General features: G+C 48.1%; 1 protein-coding gene across 1 annotated transcript in view; it reads right to left on the bottom strand.

Moving 5' to 3' along the window:
• The window catches only part of LOC126524570 (ras-related protein Rab-36-like), an 84,640-nt gene that overhangs the window by 30,058 nt on the left and 38,673 nt on the right, over positions 1-15,909 (bottom strand). Inside the window, exons 2-3 of the mRNA XM_050172875.3 lie at positions 15,006-15,097; positions 12,228-12,293 (exon numbers count right to left, since the gene is read on the bottom strand). Coding sequence (XP_050028832.1) covers positions 12,228-12,293; positions 15,006-15,097 — 158 coding nt within the window. The remainder of the gene's footprint in view (positions 1-12,227; positions 12,294-15,005; positions 15,098-15,909) is intronic.

Raw genomic sequence — 15,909 nt, 5'->3', positions numbered from 1 at the left:
TCGCGCACGAATTTCTATAACCTTTACATCGATTTCAGCAAGCTTAATCTCGGTGGCATTTGTAGTTCCGTTAGAGAAACGGGCTACGTTCTACACACTCGTGATAGACTACTCGTAATGCTTCGGAGCCCTTGCATAAGTAATTTAGTGCAAAGGCCGCAATAAACGCACCGACTTCGAACTTTGCCTACACACGTCGCGCATCAGCCCAGCAGAAAATAAAGGTGCGTCGCTCACTTTACCGAAGACGCCAGACTATATGTGATATCGTGCACGCAAAAACCGAAATAAGGTGGGTGGAAGAATGATTTGTAACGCTCCCAATTACCGTCAACGTTAATTAGGAGCCCTAATAAGGTTCATTTTACGCTATCAACGTTAATGTTAATTAGAGTTCCCGTTTCAGAACGCAACACGCGTAAGATGCCTCCCATACCCTGGGAAACAGTACAAAAAGTTTACATATTGCTTTCGAGCATATTTTAATCTTTTTTTTCGGAACGCTGTATTTATTGCGCAGGCATTTTAATTCTCCCACTAACTTTCCATACCATTCCCCACGTACCTCTTAAATTTAATTTTGGTGGCGTCTTTAGTTACGTCAGGAGAGTGGACTATACTTTGGGCCGCTCGTACTATAGTACACTCGTCAAGCTCCGGAGTGCTCGCATAAGCAATTTATTGCAGGAACCACATAAAACCCACCCAGTTTGAACCTTTCCTACCCTTCATCCACATCACCTGGGCCTACACTTTCGCCAAACGTAAACAAGGTGCCTCGTTTAGTTCAGCGACGACACTGGGAAAGCTTCAAATAACGCATGGTAATGCTAAAAAAACAAGGGTTCAAAAATTATTGGCAACGCTCGTAATTGAGCCAGTAACATTAAAATTTCGCGACCCATTGCACTATAGATGCCTCCCATTTCTACTGAACACAAAGCTTGTGTCACGCATAGTTATCTCGGGGACTTTGGGAAAGGTAGCTGGTAATGACAGTGCGACAATTACGAACATTTGGTTTTAAAAGCTGTTTTATGAAAGCTGTATTTGATCCACACGCACCTAACTTCGCACACAGATTTTCCGTAGTGGACCGCATGTTCTTGCTTAGTTTATCCTTGGTGGCGTACGTTGTAGTTATGTAACAGGCTAAACTTTTCTGCGCTCGTAAAACGCAATGAAGTGCGAATTTGGGACGGTGGATATATTTTTTTATTTATTATTTATTTGTAAAATACCTTACAAGGCCCCTACATAGGGATTGTTGGGGATGGATATGTTGCATAAAAAACGATTAACAACCCAACACACAGGAAATAAGAAGGAGACGGACGGCAAAACACACTCGGAACGCTGCGGAGCGCTTGGATGTGCAAATTGTTGCAACTGCAGCAATTAAAAACACACATATTTAGAAACTTGGCTACGCATTTGCCGTAGGACGCCGCCTACTTTCGCGAAAGATAAACAAACTACCCTGCCTAGTTTACCGAGCACGCCGGAGACACGAACTGAAAACCTCATATGACATATGAAAGTAAAAAAAAGAAAACGAGGGCTTGGTATAACCTTGTAATGCTTCTATTAAGACTAGGAACATCAAAGTTTCGTCACACACTGCAGTAACATCTCAACTAACTTCAAGAAATTTTAAGTTGGTGTATTATGTGGTTGCCTTAGTACTTTGGGAAACATAGCGAATAGCGGCACTTGAATGCGCACGCTTGAATACGTTACCTTCTAGTGAGCCTGCAATTAGGCTACAGAGATAAAGCATTTATTGTTTGTCGCGCAGGACATGCTTCCTACTTCAACGAAATATAAAAACTGCGGCTCGCACAGTCTCCCAGCCAGATCGGAGTACAGCAGATACATGTATGCTTGTGCGAAGTATGTAAATTGGGAGAACACGAGTACTCGGTAATTATTTTTGATGAGCACAATTACGCTATCCTTAATCACATCTTATACAAGGCTGGACATGGTTTGGTTCACTTTGGTTCCTTCCTTGGATTATGTCATATTTTCTGTACCTCACAACGCGACCTCGAAACAGAGGTCTAAGGCTTTCTCCTTTGCCTTAATACTTCGCCGAAACTATATTACCAGGTGCACCTCACGCAGATTATTGTTGCGCTTTGTTCTTGTTGTCCTGAATGATGCGCCAAGTGCCTTGCGTGTCCTTCATTTTCTTCGTTCATTTGTTCGTGCAGCGCTTTTCCGCGCCTCAAAAAGCGCCCCAGCAACATCCTACGCACTTTCGTTATGGCGAGACGTCTGGCGCACCAATGCGGTCTGACCGTGTCTTTATATGTACACTGGGCGCGCAAAAGGCTGTACAGACCGACACACACAGAGCGCGCGTGTTCGTGTGTGTGTCGGTCTCTCTGCGTGTCGTTGCTCTCGCGCTTATCGCATGTAGATATGCAAAACCAGCGTGCCAAATGCCAATGACGGTGCCTAATTCCATCGAACGTGCACTCGGACGTGACGTGTGTACTTTTTCCCTGCACTAATAAGAATGAATAAATGAATGAATGAACTAGCGTTCAGCTGACGAAGTATAGGCTGGAGACGCGGCCAGCGCCTTGGCATTCAATCTACTTGTTGCAGCTGGGCCGGATCCAATAGCGCACGCAGACGGTCGTTCATGTAGTACAAGTTAGACAAGAACAGGCATTGTGCATGTAGCCGCTGCGGATAAACACGAGCGTCGGTATGCGCCCTGGCGCGCAGAGGACAGCAAGGCTAACAAAATGGCGCCACAGCATAATGGCGCGCAATCCGAGCATGTCAAGCGCTGCGCCGTCTCGTGTAGCAAAACTCGCCATCCGCGTACACAGAGGCGCACGCAGCCGCGCGACCTCGGAAGCGGAATCCGAGCCGCGCCTGCTCACATATCCCGGAAGTTGGCACAACATTCGCCGACACATCGCAGGTCGCGACCACAGATCGTGCTCGAATGTGTGCCGCAGATCGTGTCTGTGCCGACGCGCTCGCTATGCGCGACGCGCCATCCCTGAAACAAAACAAAAAAAAGGATGCGGCGGAAAGTGCTGAGTTCTTAGAGTTTATATTCGACAGGCTTGCTTAGACGGTGCAATGTTGTAATTAACAAGCACGGTGTTACGCGCGCACAGCTAAAGATGAACACATCTCGCTCGATGACCACGGAAACTCACACGTCGTGGTTGCTTAGTGGTTATGGCGTTGGGCTGCAAAGCACGAGCTCGCGGGATCGAATCCCGGCCATGGCGGCCGCATTTAGATGGGGGAGAGAACACCCGTGTAATTAGATTTATGAGCCCGTTAAAGAAACCCTAGGTGGTCCGGAGTTCCCTATACTGCGGGGGTGTCTCGTAATCCGATCGTGGTTTTGGCGCGTAAAACCCCATAATTTTTTAGCGGCGGAAACGTTCTGTCAAAACGCTGGAGTGAGGAATCGCGGCAGCAGCAGCGAGCGAAGTGAAAACATCGCAGATCGCTTTGAAGATGAGGCGTGCACTTTGGCCACGTCGCAGATCGCTTTCAAGATACGGCGCCAGCGCGGCCGCGCCGTAAGCAGCAGCCGCCGTAAAGGAACGCCACCTTCCTCCCTCCGTTAACACCCGCGCCTTGCGCGTTATAGAAGAGGGTAAGCTTCAAGCCCCGCCTTCCTTGCTCGGGCATGCGAGATCGCACGCTTTCACTCGCGCATACGGCGCGCGGCGATGATTTTATCACGTTTGGACTTCATACGGAACCTTAAGGTGACGGCAGAAATGCGCCTGGCGTGTCCATATAATTGCTATCGCAATAAAATTGCCGTGGTTGAACGCGGTTACACCAAGCTTGTCGAGCGATAGCACCGTTTTGCTTGCTTTGGCAAAGGACACAGATGCTGCTTGGCGCCGTCAGCAACTACTGCATCCACAAGTTCGCCACAAGACAACACAGACACGCTGCTCGACACGCTGCTCGGCGCGCCAGCAGCAGCGAACAAATTAACCTTCGCGCTGGCTCTCGCTTTAACGCGAACTAAGCGTCGAAAGCATAGCGCATACGAAGCTGCCAGCACTCGGCGGAATCTGCAAACATCGCAGATCGCTTCGAAGACAAGGCCCGCTCGACCGCGCACTTTCTTCGCATTGCAGATCGTTTTCAAGATATGGGCGACCATGCGGCTTATGCAGCAACCAGCGATAGTGGCGGGCTAAGTCCAAGTATGTCCTTGACTGATCTTGAAGGTCAGATTTAGAGTACCAGTTGTTTTCTGGGTTTGTACCTGGACGCATTTTAGAACTATTGCTCTAAAACGCGTCCCATGTGATGGAAGCTCCGGAGTTAGTGCTGTCCGTCGAAGATAAAACTCAATGCACCCAACAAATTAGCACTGTGGGCATGCTTCGCTCGCAATGGATTTTAGTTTCAAGCTCGCGAATTGGAATTGTGAGACTCCGGTGTCACTGCATGTCCGATGAAAACGGAGGACAAACGTTATCGGCAAGTTGAGGGTAGGAAATTATTTGTTCCGTGCGCTGTTTCCTGCAGTTCGCCGTCGCAAGCATAAAATTATCGAACGATAGGGCGTTGCCCCGTGCTCTCACTGACTCGCGGTCCATGCACTGCTTAGTTCTCGCACTGCGTTTGTGCTTTAGGCGTTCGTAAGTATTGAGGACTCCACTATCTGCAGATGATCCGGCTTCAAGCACAGCACACTGTCATGAGCAACACTGCAAATGGGTGGTTAGGCGAAATATATAGAGTGCGGCGTCTCAATACTAGATCCGGAAACGAATATATGCACGGTAATTCAATCTCAAATGGAAGTACGAAAAACAAACGCACGTTCGATCCAGCAACACGCCGCTTGGTGAAGTAGCGACTGCTTGGTATGGTATGGTATGGTATGGTATGGTATGGTATGGTATGGTATGGTATGGTATGGTATGGTATGGTATTCCTTATGCGATGGCGCACACCCACTGTGGGGGATTGGCCAAGGTTTGCTTGAAGATGGGTCGCGCTAGCCTTGTCGACCTCTATGCCATTGGTTAGCTGCTGTGAAAATGTGTAGAGTGATGTGTACCGAGGTCGCACCCGCTCTCCCATTTTTATCACGGGCGGCGAAACCTGTTTTTATGAACTCTGTTGACGTGTATGGACTTCTCAGTGAAAAAATGACAATAATAGATGATCCGACTGCACTTATGCTGACGCATAAAAGCGCTTTCTTCTACTTCTTCATCTACTTCGTCTTCCTCTCTCTCCCTCTCTCTTCTTGTCTCTCTCTTTCTTCTTTTTTTTAAACAGCGAATCTGTCTGCGCCTAGGATCCCGGGATTTCTTTGAGTCCGTCACGTCCACAGAAAACCCAGTGGGCCGATCCTGGCGGCAGTGCGGGGACAGGAGCAATGGCTCATACCCCCCCCGTAAGGCAGAGGCCTGAAGTGAACACACAGCACAGCTTTCGTTTCAATACTCGCCGGTATGTTATTAAGTTTATTTACTAGAGCCTTAGCCCTGTGAGCTCTCCTCTCTTTGTTGTAGAGAGCGATGCTGAAGACGACCAGCGTCGAGCAATCCGCCTGGCCTTTGAGGCCGTGAAGACTCACCGTCCTCAACGCGCGGGGACTGCTTCGTCCTCACCCCCCCCCCCCTACCTACGTGTAGGTTAAGAGGCGGGCACCCCAGCTCGGTGGAACAATAAAGTTTTCAATCAATCAATCGTTTCAATACGAAACGCACAAATAAATGTAGCCGTCAAACCACATGATTGATGACGAGGCACACGCACTTGAGCGCTGAGCAACGTACGTTGCCGCCAATCCCTCGCCGGTGGTCGTTGTCGGAGGCTTTAACGTAGACGTCTGACAACCGGAAATAAAGCAGTGGTTCACCCACTTCGTCGAAGAGTTTGACCTCGGGTACTTCAACGATTCGAATCAATTGGGCTGCTGAGCACGAGGTCACGTGATCGAATCCCGGCCACGGCGGCCGCATTTCGATGGGGGCGACATGCGAAAACACCCGTGTACTTAGATTTAGGTGCACGTTAAAGAACCCCAGATGGTCGAAATTTCCGGAGTCCTCCACTACGGCGCACCTCATAATCAGAAAGTGGTTTTCGCACGTAAAACCCTATAATTGTCTTTATCTGAATCAAGCAACTAGCGCACAGGGGTCGTGCATCGATTTAACTTTGTCTATGAGCGTTTACTGTGAGCGGTTATTAGGAATATTTATCAGTAGCGTCCGTTTTTCCTTGGTGCACGAAGATTGACTGATTGGTTTTGATAATATTGGAAGTGATGATTACTGTTGTCGCCAGTTTTCGACAGCGTTCGAGTGTCAAGTGAATAAGCGAAAAAGGCCGTGAGCACATAAACACGCGCAAAATGACGAGCATCTAGCATAGAGGGGCTTGAATCAATGCACAAATACTGTAGTGGGCTCAACGGAACATTTTGAACACTGTGTACCTAAATGCGCACCCAAGGAAACAAGCCACTAAATAAAACGACGGAGTACGCAATATAGAGGTATCAAACAGATTTGTAATCATCATCATCATCAGCCTGGTTACGCCCACTGCAGGGCAAAGGCCTCTCCCATACTTCTCCAACTACCCTGATCGTGTACTAATTGTGGCCATGTCGTCCCTGCAAACTTCTTAATCTCGTCCGCCCACCTAACTTTCTGCCGCCCCCTGCTACGCTTCCCTTCTCTTGTAATCCAGTCCGTAACTCTTAATGACCATCGGTTATCTTCCCTCCTCATCACATGTCCTGCCCTTGCCCATTTCTTTTTCTTGATTTCAACTAAGATGTCATTCACTCACGTTTGTTCCCTCACCCAATCTGCTTTCTTCTTATCCCTTAACGTTACACCCATCATTCTTCTTTCCATAGCTCGTTGCGTCGTCCTCAATTTGAGTAGACCCCTTTTCGTAAGCCCCCAGGTTTCTGCCCCGTACGTGAGTACTGGTAAGACACAGCGATTATACACTTTTCTCTTGAGGGATAATGGCAACCTGCTGTTCATGATCTGAGAATGCCTGCTAAACGCACCCCAGCCCATTCTTATTTTTCTGATTATTTCCGTCTCATGGTCCGGATCCGCCGTCACTACCTGCCCTAAGTAGATGTATTCCCTTACCACTTCCAGTGCCTCGCTACCTATTGTAAATTGCTGTTCTCTTCCGAGACTGTTAAACATTACTTTAGTTTTCTGCAGATTAATTTTTGGACCCACTCTTCTGCTTTGCCTTTCCAGGTCAGTGAGCATGCATTGCAATTGGTCCCCTGAGTTACTAAGCAAGGCAATATCATCAGCAAATCGCAAGTTACTAAGGTATTCTCCATCAACTCTCATCCCCAATTCTGCCCAAGCCAGGTCTCTGAATACCTGCTGTAAACACGCTGTGAATAGCATTGGAGAGATCGTATCTCCCTGCCTGACGCCCTTCTTTATTGGCATTTTGTTGCTTTCTTTATGGAGGACTACAGTGGCTGTGGAGCCGGTATAGATATCTTTCAGTATTTTTACATACGGCTCGTCTACACCCTGATTCCGCAATGCCTCCATGACTGCTGAGGTTTCGACTGAATCAAACGCTTTTGTAATTTTGAAAGACAGGGTCTAGACATTTGCGCAGTGAATGCAGAATTAAAAAAATAAAAGAAGAGTTCTCACACGTACTGCATAATGCATATAACCGTATGCAGGGTGTTTCACGTAACTTGTCCAAGGATATTAAAAATTCGATTAGCCGCAACTGAAGGAAAACTATACGACATATGCTTTGCCGTCATGGGGCGCTTCTTAGAGTATATTTTCATGTTCCGCTTAATTAGTTATTCAGCTAAGATGAATTATGCAAACTATTTAATACTTACTTTATGGCCAGGTGCGTTTAGTTGCGTTGTAGAGGGGGTTCAAAACCGACCGATCCAATTTTTTGTGGCGACGTACTACATGCTGCGTGGTGATTTTTCTTTTTTCGGCGTTTAGAGAAAGCCCACGACAGATGAAACAAAACTAAGTGACCGCGCTCGTGCGCTATCGTATAGCAGCGCTCTCAATCGCCGTTCGTGCGAAGGAATCGCGCGTGCGGACCGTGGCGAAGTGGGCGGCCACGGCTCTAGGCATCGGGTTCACGGTGCGACATCATCGTTGTCGTGCCGCACAGAATGGAAGCGCCGTCGTCCGTGACAAGCGATAGGCTATGAATGGTATGAATGGTACAATCTCAGCCCGCGTACGTTTTAGATGTGCAGCACACAGATTCTTTTCTTTCCTTTTTTTTAGGTTTGAAAGGAGTACCTAAAGATCACCTGTGACAGCTACCGCTGCTGCACCATGATGGCAATTTGTGCAAGAAGCAGAAATTACGTGCATAACAAGTCACAGCTTAAATTAAAGGGTAAATTGTGGTTCTCTAAATAAATTTTCAATTGTTCACTTTAAAAAGTCATATATGTTGACATTCTAAAAAGCTAATCTGGATAATAATGAAGTAATCTTCATGTTGCAGTATATCGCGCTCATCAATAGACGTCATCCGAGTGCTATTAGACAACCAGCATTCCACGGCGGCTCAAAGTCCTATTCCCCTTCTGGGCACGCTCAGTACAGTTCTGGCATCCGCTGACCAACGTGTTGGAAGGAAGCACGGCAATCAAGTAAGCTTCGCGTATAGCCACGTGACAGGTGCATCGGAAGTGGGTGACTAGTGCGCGATGCCGGGCGCCGTGGTTCGGAGAGGCGTGCCTACTAATCGTTTCTACGAGTAAGTCCCTCTATGACACGACAGTGACGTTGCCAATGGATGTTTCGCTCTTTCGCACTAAATTTGCTGCAGGCTCTGGCAAGTGACCATTGCTAACCCCTTTCTATTTTTTTTTTAGTTCGAACAATCTCTCTTGCTCCTTTTTAGATTCGTGGAGGATACAGCGCAATATGCAATGTTTTACGTAAATTGTACGAGGATACGGACATTGCTTCCACTACGAAATACTTACTCCCAAAACCTGTTGAAAGGGTATCTGCCGCTGCGGTTTATATTGCTGCGAAGTGCTATTTGCTTGAGAAATTCCCAACTACAACATCGATCCATTTCGCCAGAGATATTGATGACGTCTATCTGGAAACCGGTGCTGAGCACAATATATATATATATATATATATATATATATATATATATATATAGTTGAAAAGAGAAAAAAAAATTAGATTGTGCGGTTTCACGTGGCGAAACCAAGGTTTGATTATGAGGGACACCGCAGTGGGGGACTCGGCATTAATTGCGGTTCTCTAACGTGCCCCTAAATCTAAGTGAACGGATGTTTTTGCATTTCGCCCCCATCGAAATGCGGCCGCCGTAGCCGGGATTCGGTGCCGCGACCTCGTGCTTAGCAGGTCAGCACCACAACCACTAAGCAACCACGGCGGGTCAAGAGAAAGCGTATCTTACAAAGGCAAATGCAACGCAGGCTCAAAGCAAAACAAAAAAAAAATATCACGCAAGAGTACTCTAATCGTTCGCATAGGCCAGTCGTCGAACGTAGCACACTATCGTCCGTGTGGAGTCGGTTTCGCGATGCTGTCTTCATTCTACGAATTGTGGAGCGTTCCGCTACCCTCGACGGATGCCAGACCTGCATTCAGTGTGTCCAGCACGTGAATGGGACTTTGGGCCGACGTAGAGTACTGCTCGTCTAAAAGAAAGCTCACGGGAGACGTCTGTTAATTGACACAGCTCCGATATACCGCAACTTGACGACCTGCAACTGACACCTCGTGAGCAAGTGTAGTGTGTGTCCCACAGTAGGGACAGCAGGCCGAGACTTCTTACCAACCTATCCGTATGCCAGACAGACTACCCTATAGGAGTCGTTTCGCGCTGCGTCTATCGCCCGCTAAATGGTCGTGGCTTCGTTCACTGCCCGGCTTCGATCCCGCAATTTAGTGCCGCGCCATGAAGCGAGAGTTCGTTAATAACCAGCCCGCGGACATTGACATATGTAGTGCAAGTAACATCCGCATCTTCGGGCAATCCCCATAAACAGGGTGAATTGCACTGACCCTCCACGGAGCTAAAGAGAGAGAGAGACAGAGATTATTCGAATTAAAAAAAAATGAGAAAGGAAGTGGTTAGCTATGGTCACTTGCGAGAACCTGCAGCAACTTCAGTGCGAAAACGCGAAGCATCCAATTGCAACGTCACTCTAATGTCATAGATAAATTTTCCTGCTTGTAAAACGATTAGTGCGCTCTCTTCTCCGAACTACCGCGTCTGTAGCATCTCGCGCTAGTCACCTATTTCCGGCGCACCTGCCACGCAGATGCACGAAGAGAAGCTTCTCTGATTGCCATGCTTCCTTCCAACAGGCTGGTCTGCCGAAGTGTTTCTTACGCGACACATTGTGTAAAAGCCGCGGCCAACGTGTAACATTTCTTTTCTTCTTTTTTTCTCCCCAAAAGAACTCGACCGTATAATAAACCAGTTTGAGCAACACGACGAGGAAAACCGTTAGTATGGCAACTGTAAGACTGGCTTTATGTAATTTATTTTTCTTTTAGCTTTCTTGTCTTTCTCACTCTCTCTGTCTCGCAAGACCTGTGAATTAATTACGAATGCAATGAGATTAGATTGGTATACGCTAAAACGAACACAGAGAAAATAGATTTTAAGAAGGCAGGAGACTTCAGCGATTACTTCGGCTCCAAACTCATTTGCTGCGACGGCATGATTCTGCCGCAGTGAAGACCGCCACGTTATTTTCGCTTGTCTGCTTTTTTCCTCAAATGATTGCGCGCATCCAAAACTGGGAGCTGGACAAGAATCCAGCGGTTATAAGTCGGTTGGTAGGCACGAAGGTTGCTGTCGTCTAGAAGTGTAATAATTTGAAGTAAAATTCTAAAACACATTTGAATATTTATACTATTCAACCGGTAACTATAGATACAAACAAACTAACAAAATACTGAGAAAACACTGAAGTTTGCTATCGCCATTGTACGCAACATCCAAGTCAGAAGGGACAACTAATATATTTTCTCGCCGAAAAAGTGCACTGCTGAATTAGACGAAATTGAGCGTATTCTCTGAGGGTGCACGGTATACTTTTGTCCCGGGATCAACAGAGACCAAAAAAAGAAAGCGGCTGTGGCTTAGCTTGGTTAAGCCTGGTGATTGCGAAGCAATAGTAGCGCCCCTGGTGAGAGGAGCGGGCGGCTCCTCTAACCAGGGGCGCTACTACGGTAGCCGCCGTTGGTGGCTACCGCCTCGCCTCGCGACGGCGTGAGATAGGGCCCCGTTTTTACACAGCTGGTGTGACGTCACTCTAGGTCACGTGGTGTGACGTCACGCAGCGAGGTCACGCTAAAGGTCAATGGTGCCTACCACCGCCTCGCCACGGAACGGGCTGAAGTGCGACCTAAAGTAGTATTGCTTCGCAATAAAAAAAAAAGGGGGGGGGGGCATGGTGCGCGACCAATAGGAGAGAGAACAAAAAGATACATAAATGAGGCGGAGGCATGACTAATGAGGAAGCGGAGAGCAAATAAAGGAAGAAAAGAAGTTGGGAAGAACACAAGAACGACACGAATCGAGAGCCGGGCGAGTTGGAAAGACTATAGAAGAGCAGCACAAAGGACGGTGCTGAAGATAACCGCAGCAACCGTGCCGTGTCTTTCACCGTCCGTCGTCGTTTGCGCGTTTTTTTTTTTTTCGGACTTTACAGGAATGAGACACGCATCTGGATAACACAAAGGAACGTGCGGCAGTAACACCCGATAGATGGTGCTACGAATACACAGCAAGATGGCGCACGCGCCCTTACAAACCAGGCAGGTTTATGATGACCTCAGTAAGGTGGCATACTGGACGACGAGCCGGATCGTTCGTGGCTATACGTGGAGGAATAGACAAATTAGGAAAAAAATAACCCATTTTTAGAAAGCGCAAGGAAATACGACACGAAACAAGTAGAAGTGAAGCGGACGGGTGAGACCAGCGTGATTCGCCACTGTGCGCGCCTTTCGGCATTGTTACCCACTGCATCGTTTCCCGCACTGGTCTTTAGTTATTTAAGAGTCGACTTCGAAGAACTCCGAGGGCACGACCTGGAGAGGCGCGTGTCGACGTCCCCGGGTCAATATGTGGAACGAACCGACGTCAAGCGCATAATAAGGCGTCGGAACGACCCGCGGTCACGACTCGAGCGGGGCGAGAGCACTCACTTTGTGATGAGGCACGTCTTGCCCACGGAGACGTCGCCGACCACCACCACCTTGGCTGCACGGACCCTGCGGCGGGAACGAAACGAATTTAGAAAAGAGACGGCCATGACTTATTCACTCCTTGTACAGCACGGCACTTTGAGCACGTAGAGTACACAAAGCCAGTGACCTCAAAGCAATTTGTCCTGGCATTGTGAACGGAAAAACGAATGAAAGAAAAACGAAAGAAGGCAAGAAAGAAATAAAGGAACGAAGAAAGAAAGCAATGATAGAAAGGAAGAAAGAAAGGCGAACGCATTCTGACGTTTCGGCACGCAGCGATGGGCCTGGGAATCCCAGGCCTGCGGCAACGCTCCTCCTAGACTATTACGAAATGCCTCCCCCCCCCCCCTCCCGCCCCGTTTTTTTTTTCTTTCACTCTCATTCTTTTCCTAGGAGACAACGCTCGCTGCCCCCTTGTAGAATGTGGGCGCATGTTACTGTGTATATACCTCCTGCACAATGCGCCTGCGAGACTCGCGGGCAGCAGAGTCATAACTACGCCTCCGCAGCGGTGAACCTGTTTCTCTTTCCGTTTTCGTGTTTTCCCCGTGCAACGTTCTGCTGCTTGCACAGCCCGCGGCACGCTGAGCCGGACGGTCGGTCGTTAACGTCGCGTCTGCATCATGGATAAAGGAGATTTCACTGCCGCGGTGCCGCCGCGTGACATTGACCTGCACCGAGCGCGACGCGGCTTTTCCGCACTCTCGCCGTGACGCGTCCCGCTGCATATACGTACGATTCGATTTCAACCTTGTACTCGGTTTCAAAACGCCAGCTTGTGTTTGTCACTTTCTCGTTTTCTTTTTCTTTTTTTTGTCCTAATATGAAAGGGGCGCTCGTTCATGTGCAACCGTCAACTCGTGTGCGCAGGTCCTCAGATATATATATATATATATATATATATATATATATATATATATATATATATATATATATATATCTTAGACTGCGTAAGTGCGAACTTTTGTGAAAGCATGGGGTTTCAAGGGTAAGGTTACAGAGGAAGAAGCTCTGGTGTTATACATTTTAAGCAAATTGTGCGCCCTCTCGGACCTGGCTGTCTTGTTTCCCAAACAGTAAACTTCATCTAGCTCGGGCGCATTTGCCTATTATATATATATGACGATTATTGTTTTAAAGCTCAGGTAAGCCTAAAAACATGTTAAACCATTAGCGGCAGTAGCACTGCAATTAAAGCAGGATCTGAATGGCTGGGGCAGTGCACGAATATGTCAAACGTCGCCCCCGTGTAGTTTATCTTTGCGGCTTCTTACGTTCTGAGAGCTAAACCTGTTATCACAATATTGTTATATCACAATGGTTATATCGCGACTCGTTATCGCCAACGGTTGTTGCGACAAATATGGGCCATTCGTACTCGAATGAACACCGCCACAGACTTATTTAAAATACTGCGAGCAAGACATGACTGTTTAATGTAACCTAACAAATCCTTTAGGCGTGAAGAACGTCAATGTCGAACTGTCGCCCATACGTAGCGACCTTCAAGTGTCTCTCAACATTGCGCGATAAGTATTGCGAGATAAACGAATTAGCTCTGCAGGTAGAGTTCCTAACTACTCTAAATGCACGTTGCACGGCGTATAAACAAAAGGATGTCGGCGAGTGTTTAGCGCATGCTTATCGGGGGACGGACGGGGATGGAGGAAGGCGTGTTGCTAGCTGCAAGCAGACCCTGGAGCATGGCCAAATACTGCGAGCAGTTGTTACTCTGTGCGAGCGCCGCTCGCCTAGTACGGCACGGCTTAAGTAGGGCAGTGCGTCGTAAAACCTGCGGTTGAGAATGGCGGCCGAGGACGAAATCGATCCGGGACGCAAAAGGCTTAGTGCCATGCTATTTGTGTCTCCCTCGTCATGCTTATCCCGCCCGCGCTGCTCAGCCATTTGCTCTGCCAGCATTACATCGCGGAGAAACTTGAGGAGGCAACCTTCCCTACTAATATCCAAAGTCCCGCGGGGACACGTGGAGAGCTCTAGCGTGTCCGCAAACTTTTTACAGCTTGCGGTTCCCGGGGAGTGCTGTTGTGGAAGTTGACACATTCTGCGAAGTTGTCGATTTCGCCATCTTGTCAGCTCCGATTGGTCCAGAGGGCTGCTCAGGCCTCTCTGATTGGCTGAAAATGCCGCCGTTACCAAATTTCACACCATGGCGGAATATCGACCACGTCCGCAATAGCACCCAGGGTTACGGGAGCCGTGGATGGCAGCATCGATTGAAGTAGGTATAGGGACTTGTTGTGACGCTTTGTCCAACTGCGACGTGTTTGGTAAATTTGCGGGTCGCGTGAGCGAATTTCGTCGTAGAAATATTGTAAACATATTGCGCAATAACGACTATCTCGCTGCCAAACCTCTACGCTAGCCGTTCAAGAAGAACGTGGCATACTGCAGCAATAGCCTTGTGGTGCTCTCGGACTCTTCGTCACAAGATGTTGCTACCAGCGCTCTGTCTGCCGTATACACCTACCTGGTAACCCGGTTAACCGCGAACAGTTAGAAGTTTGCGGATATCCTAAAACTTTCCCTCTTGCGTTTGTGACCGCAGAGTCTCTGGGCTCTTCAGCCACACCACAGTAATAACTTACGTTTCGCGTCAACTCGAGAAACAACATATGAGAAACATCGACGCCAGAAAAGCAGCGCCAACATTCGTGTGGTAATTACCGCGCTGTACCCTAGGTTGCGGCGCAACGTGGCTGATTGAGGCGTACTCACTCGGCACCGACGGAGCTCCGCTTGAGGCACGCATCGCGTATGTCCGGCGGGAAGTCGGTCTCCGGGTACGGCGTGTCCAGGTACGAGTAGGCCTGCACAACAGCAAATATACCATAGATCGGGTTGCTCATCAAGTACTGCGAGTGTGACAATATAGACAATGGAAGACCAGGCGATATAAAATAAGATTTAAAAAATGAACTCCAGAAACTAAAAATGCGATTGAAGGCATAATTCAAAGAAGAATCGCCAGAGGACGCCATATCATCCACGTCAAGCACAGTCTGTCATGCTCTATTCATAACTAGATATCACGATATTATGCGCAGTACGCTAACTCTCAGCCTGATAACGCAAAGCACGAGCACATTTACAGTCAGTGCACACACGGACGGACGGAAAAAACTTTAATGGAAAAAGGACCTGCGAGGTTGCCAGCCCGGGCTCAGGCCACCCGGGCATTGTGTGCGGTGAGGCATAGCCTTTCCACCGCTGCCCGGGCCCGCTGGATAGCCCATAATTGGTCGTTTAGTTCTGAGCTAGTCAGAGCGCTTAGCCATCGCTCCTCGAGAAGGTCCGGTTCTATGTTGTCCTCTACGTATACTGAACTGATCTGTGTGCACTTCCACAAGATGTGTGCCATGTCTGCGTGTTCGTGTTTGCAGAGCTTGCAGCTAGCGTCTGGATATTGTGTTGAATTTATTCTGTTTAAGTGTACTGGGTTTCGGAACGTTCTGGTTTGCAATCTTCTCCAATCTGTTTCTTGAGACCTGTCGAGTTGTTTGTGGGGTTGTGGGTATGCTTCTCTTTGAATTGGATCACACAAAGAAAGGCAACAAAATATAATATTGTACGCGGCGCAAAACGACAACCAAATCAACACAGACACAAAATTTAAGTCAGT

This window comes from Dermacentor andersoni, chromosome 3, assembly GCF_023375885.2.
Source record: "Dermacentor andersoni chromosome 3, qqDerAnde1_hic_scaffold, whole genome shotgun sequence".
Lineage (NCBI taxonomy): Eukaryota > Metazoa > Arthropoda > Arachnida > Ixodida > Ixodidae > Dermacentor > Dermacentor andersoni.
This window is presented reverse-complemented; position numbering and strand designations above follow the sequence as displayed.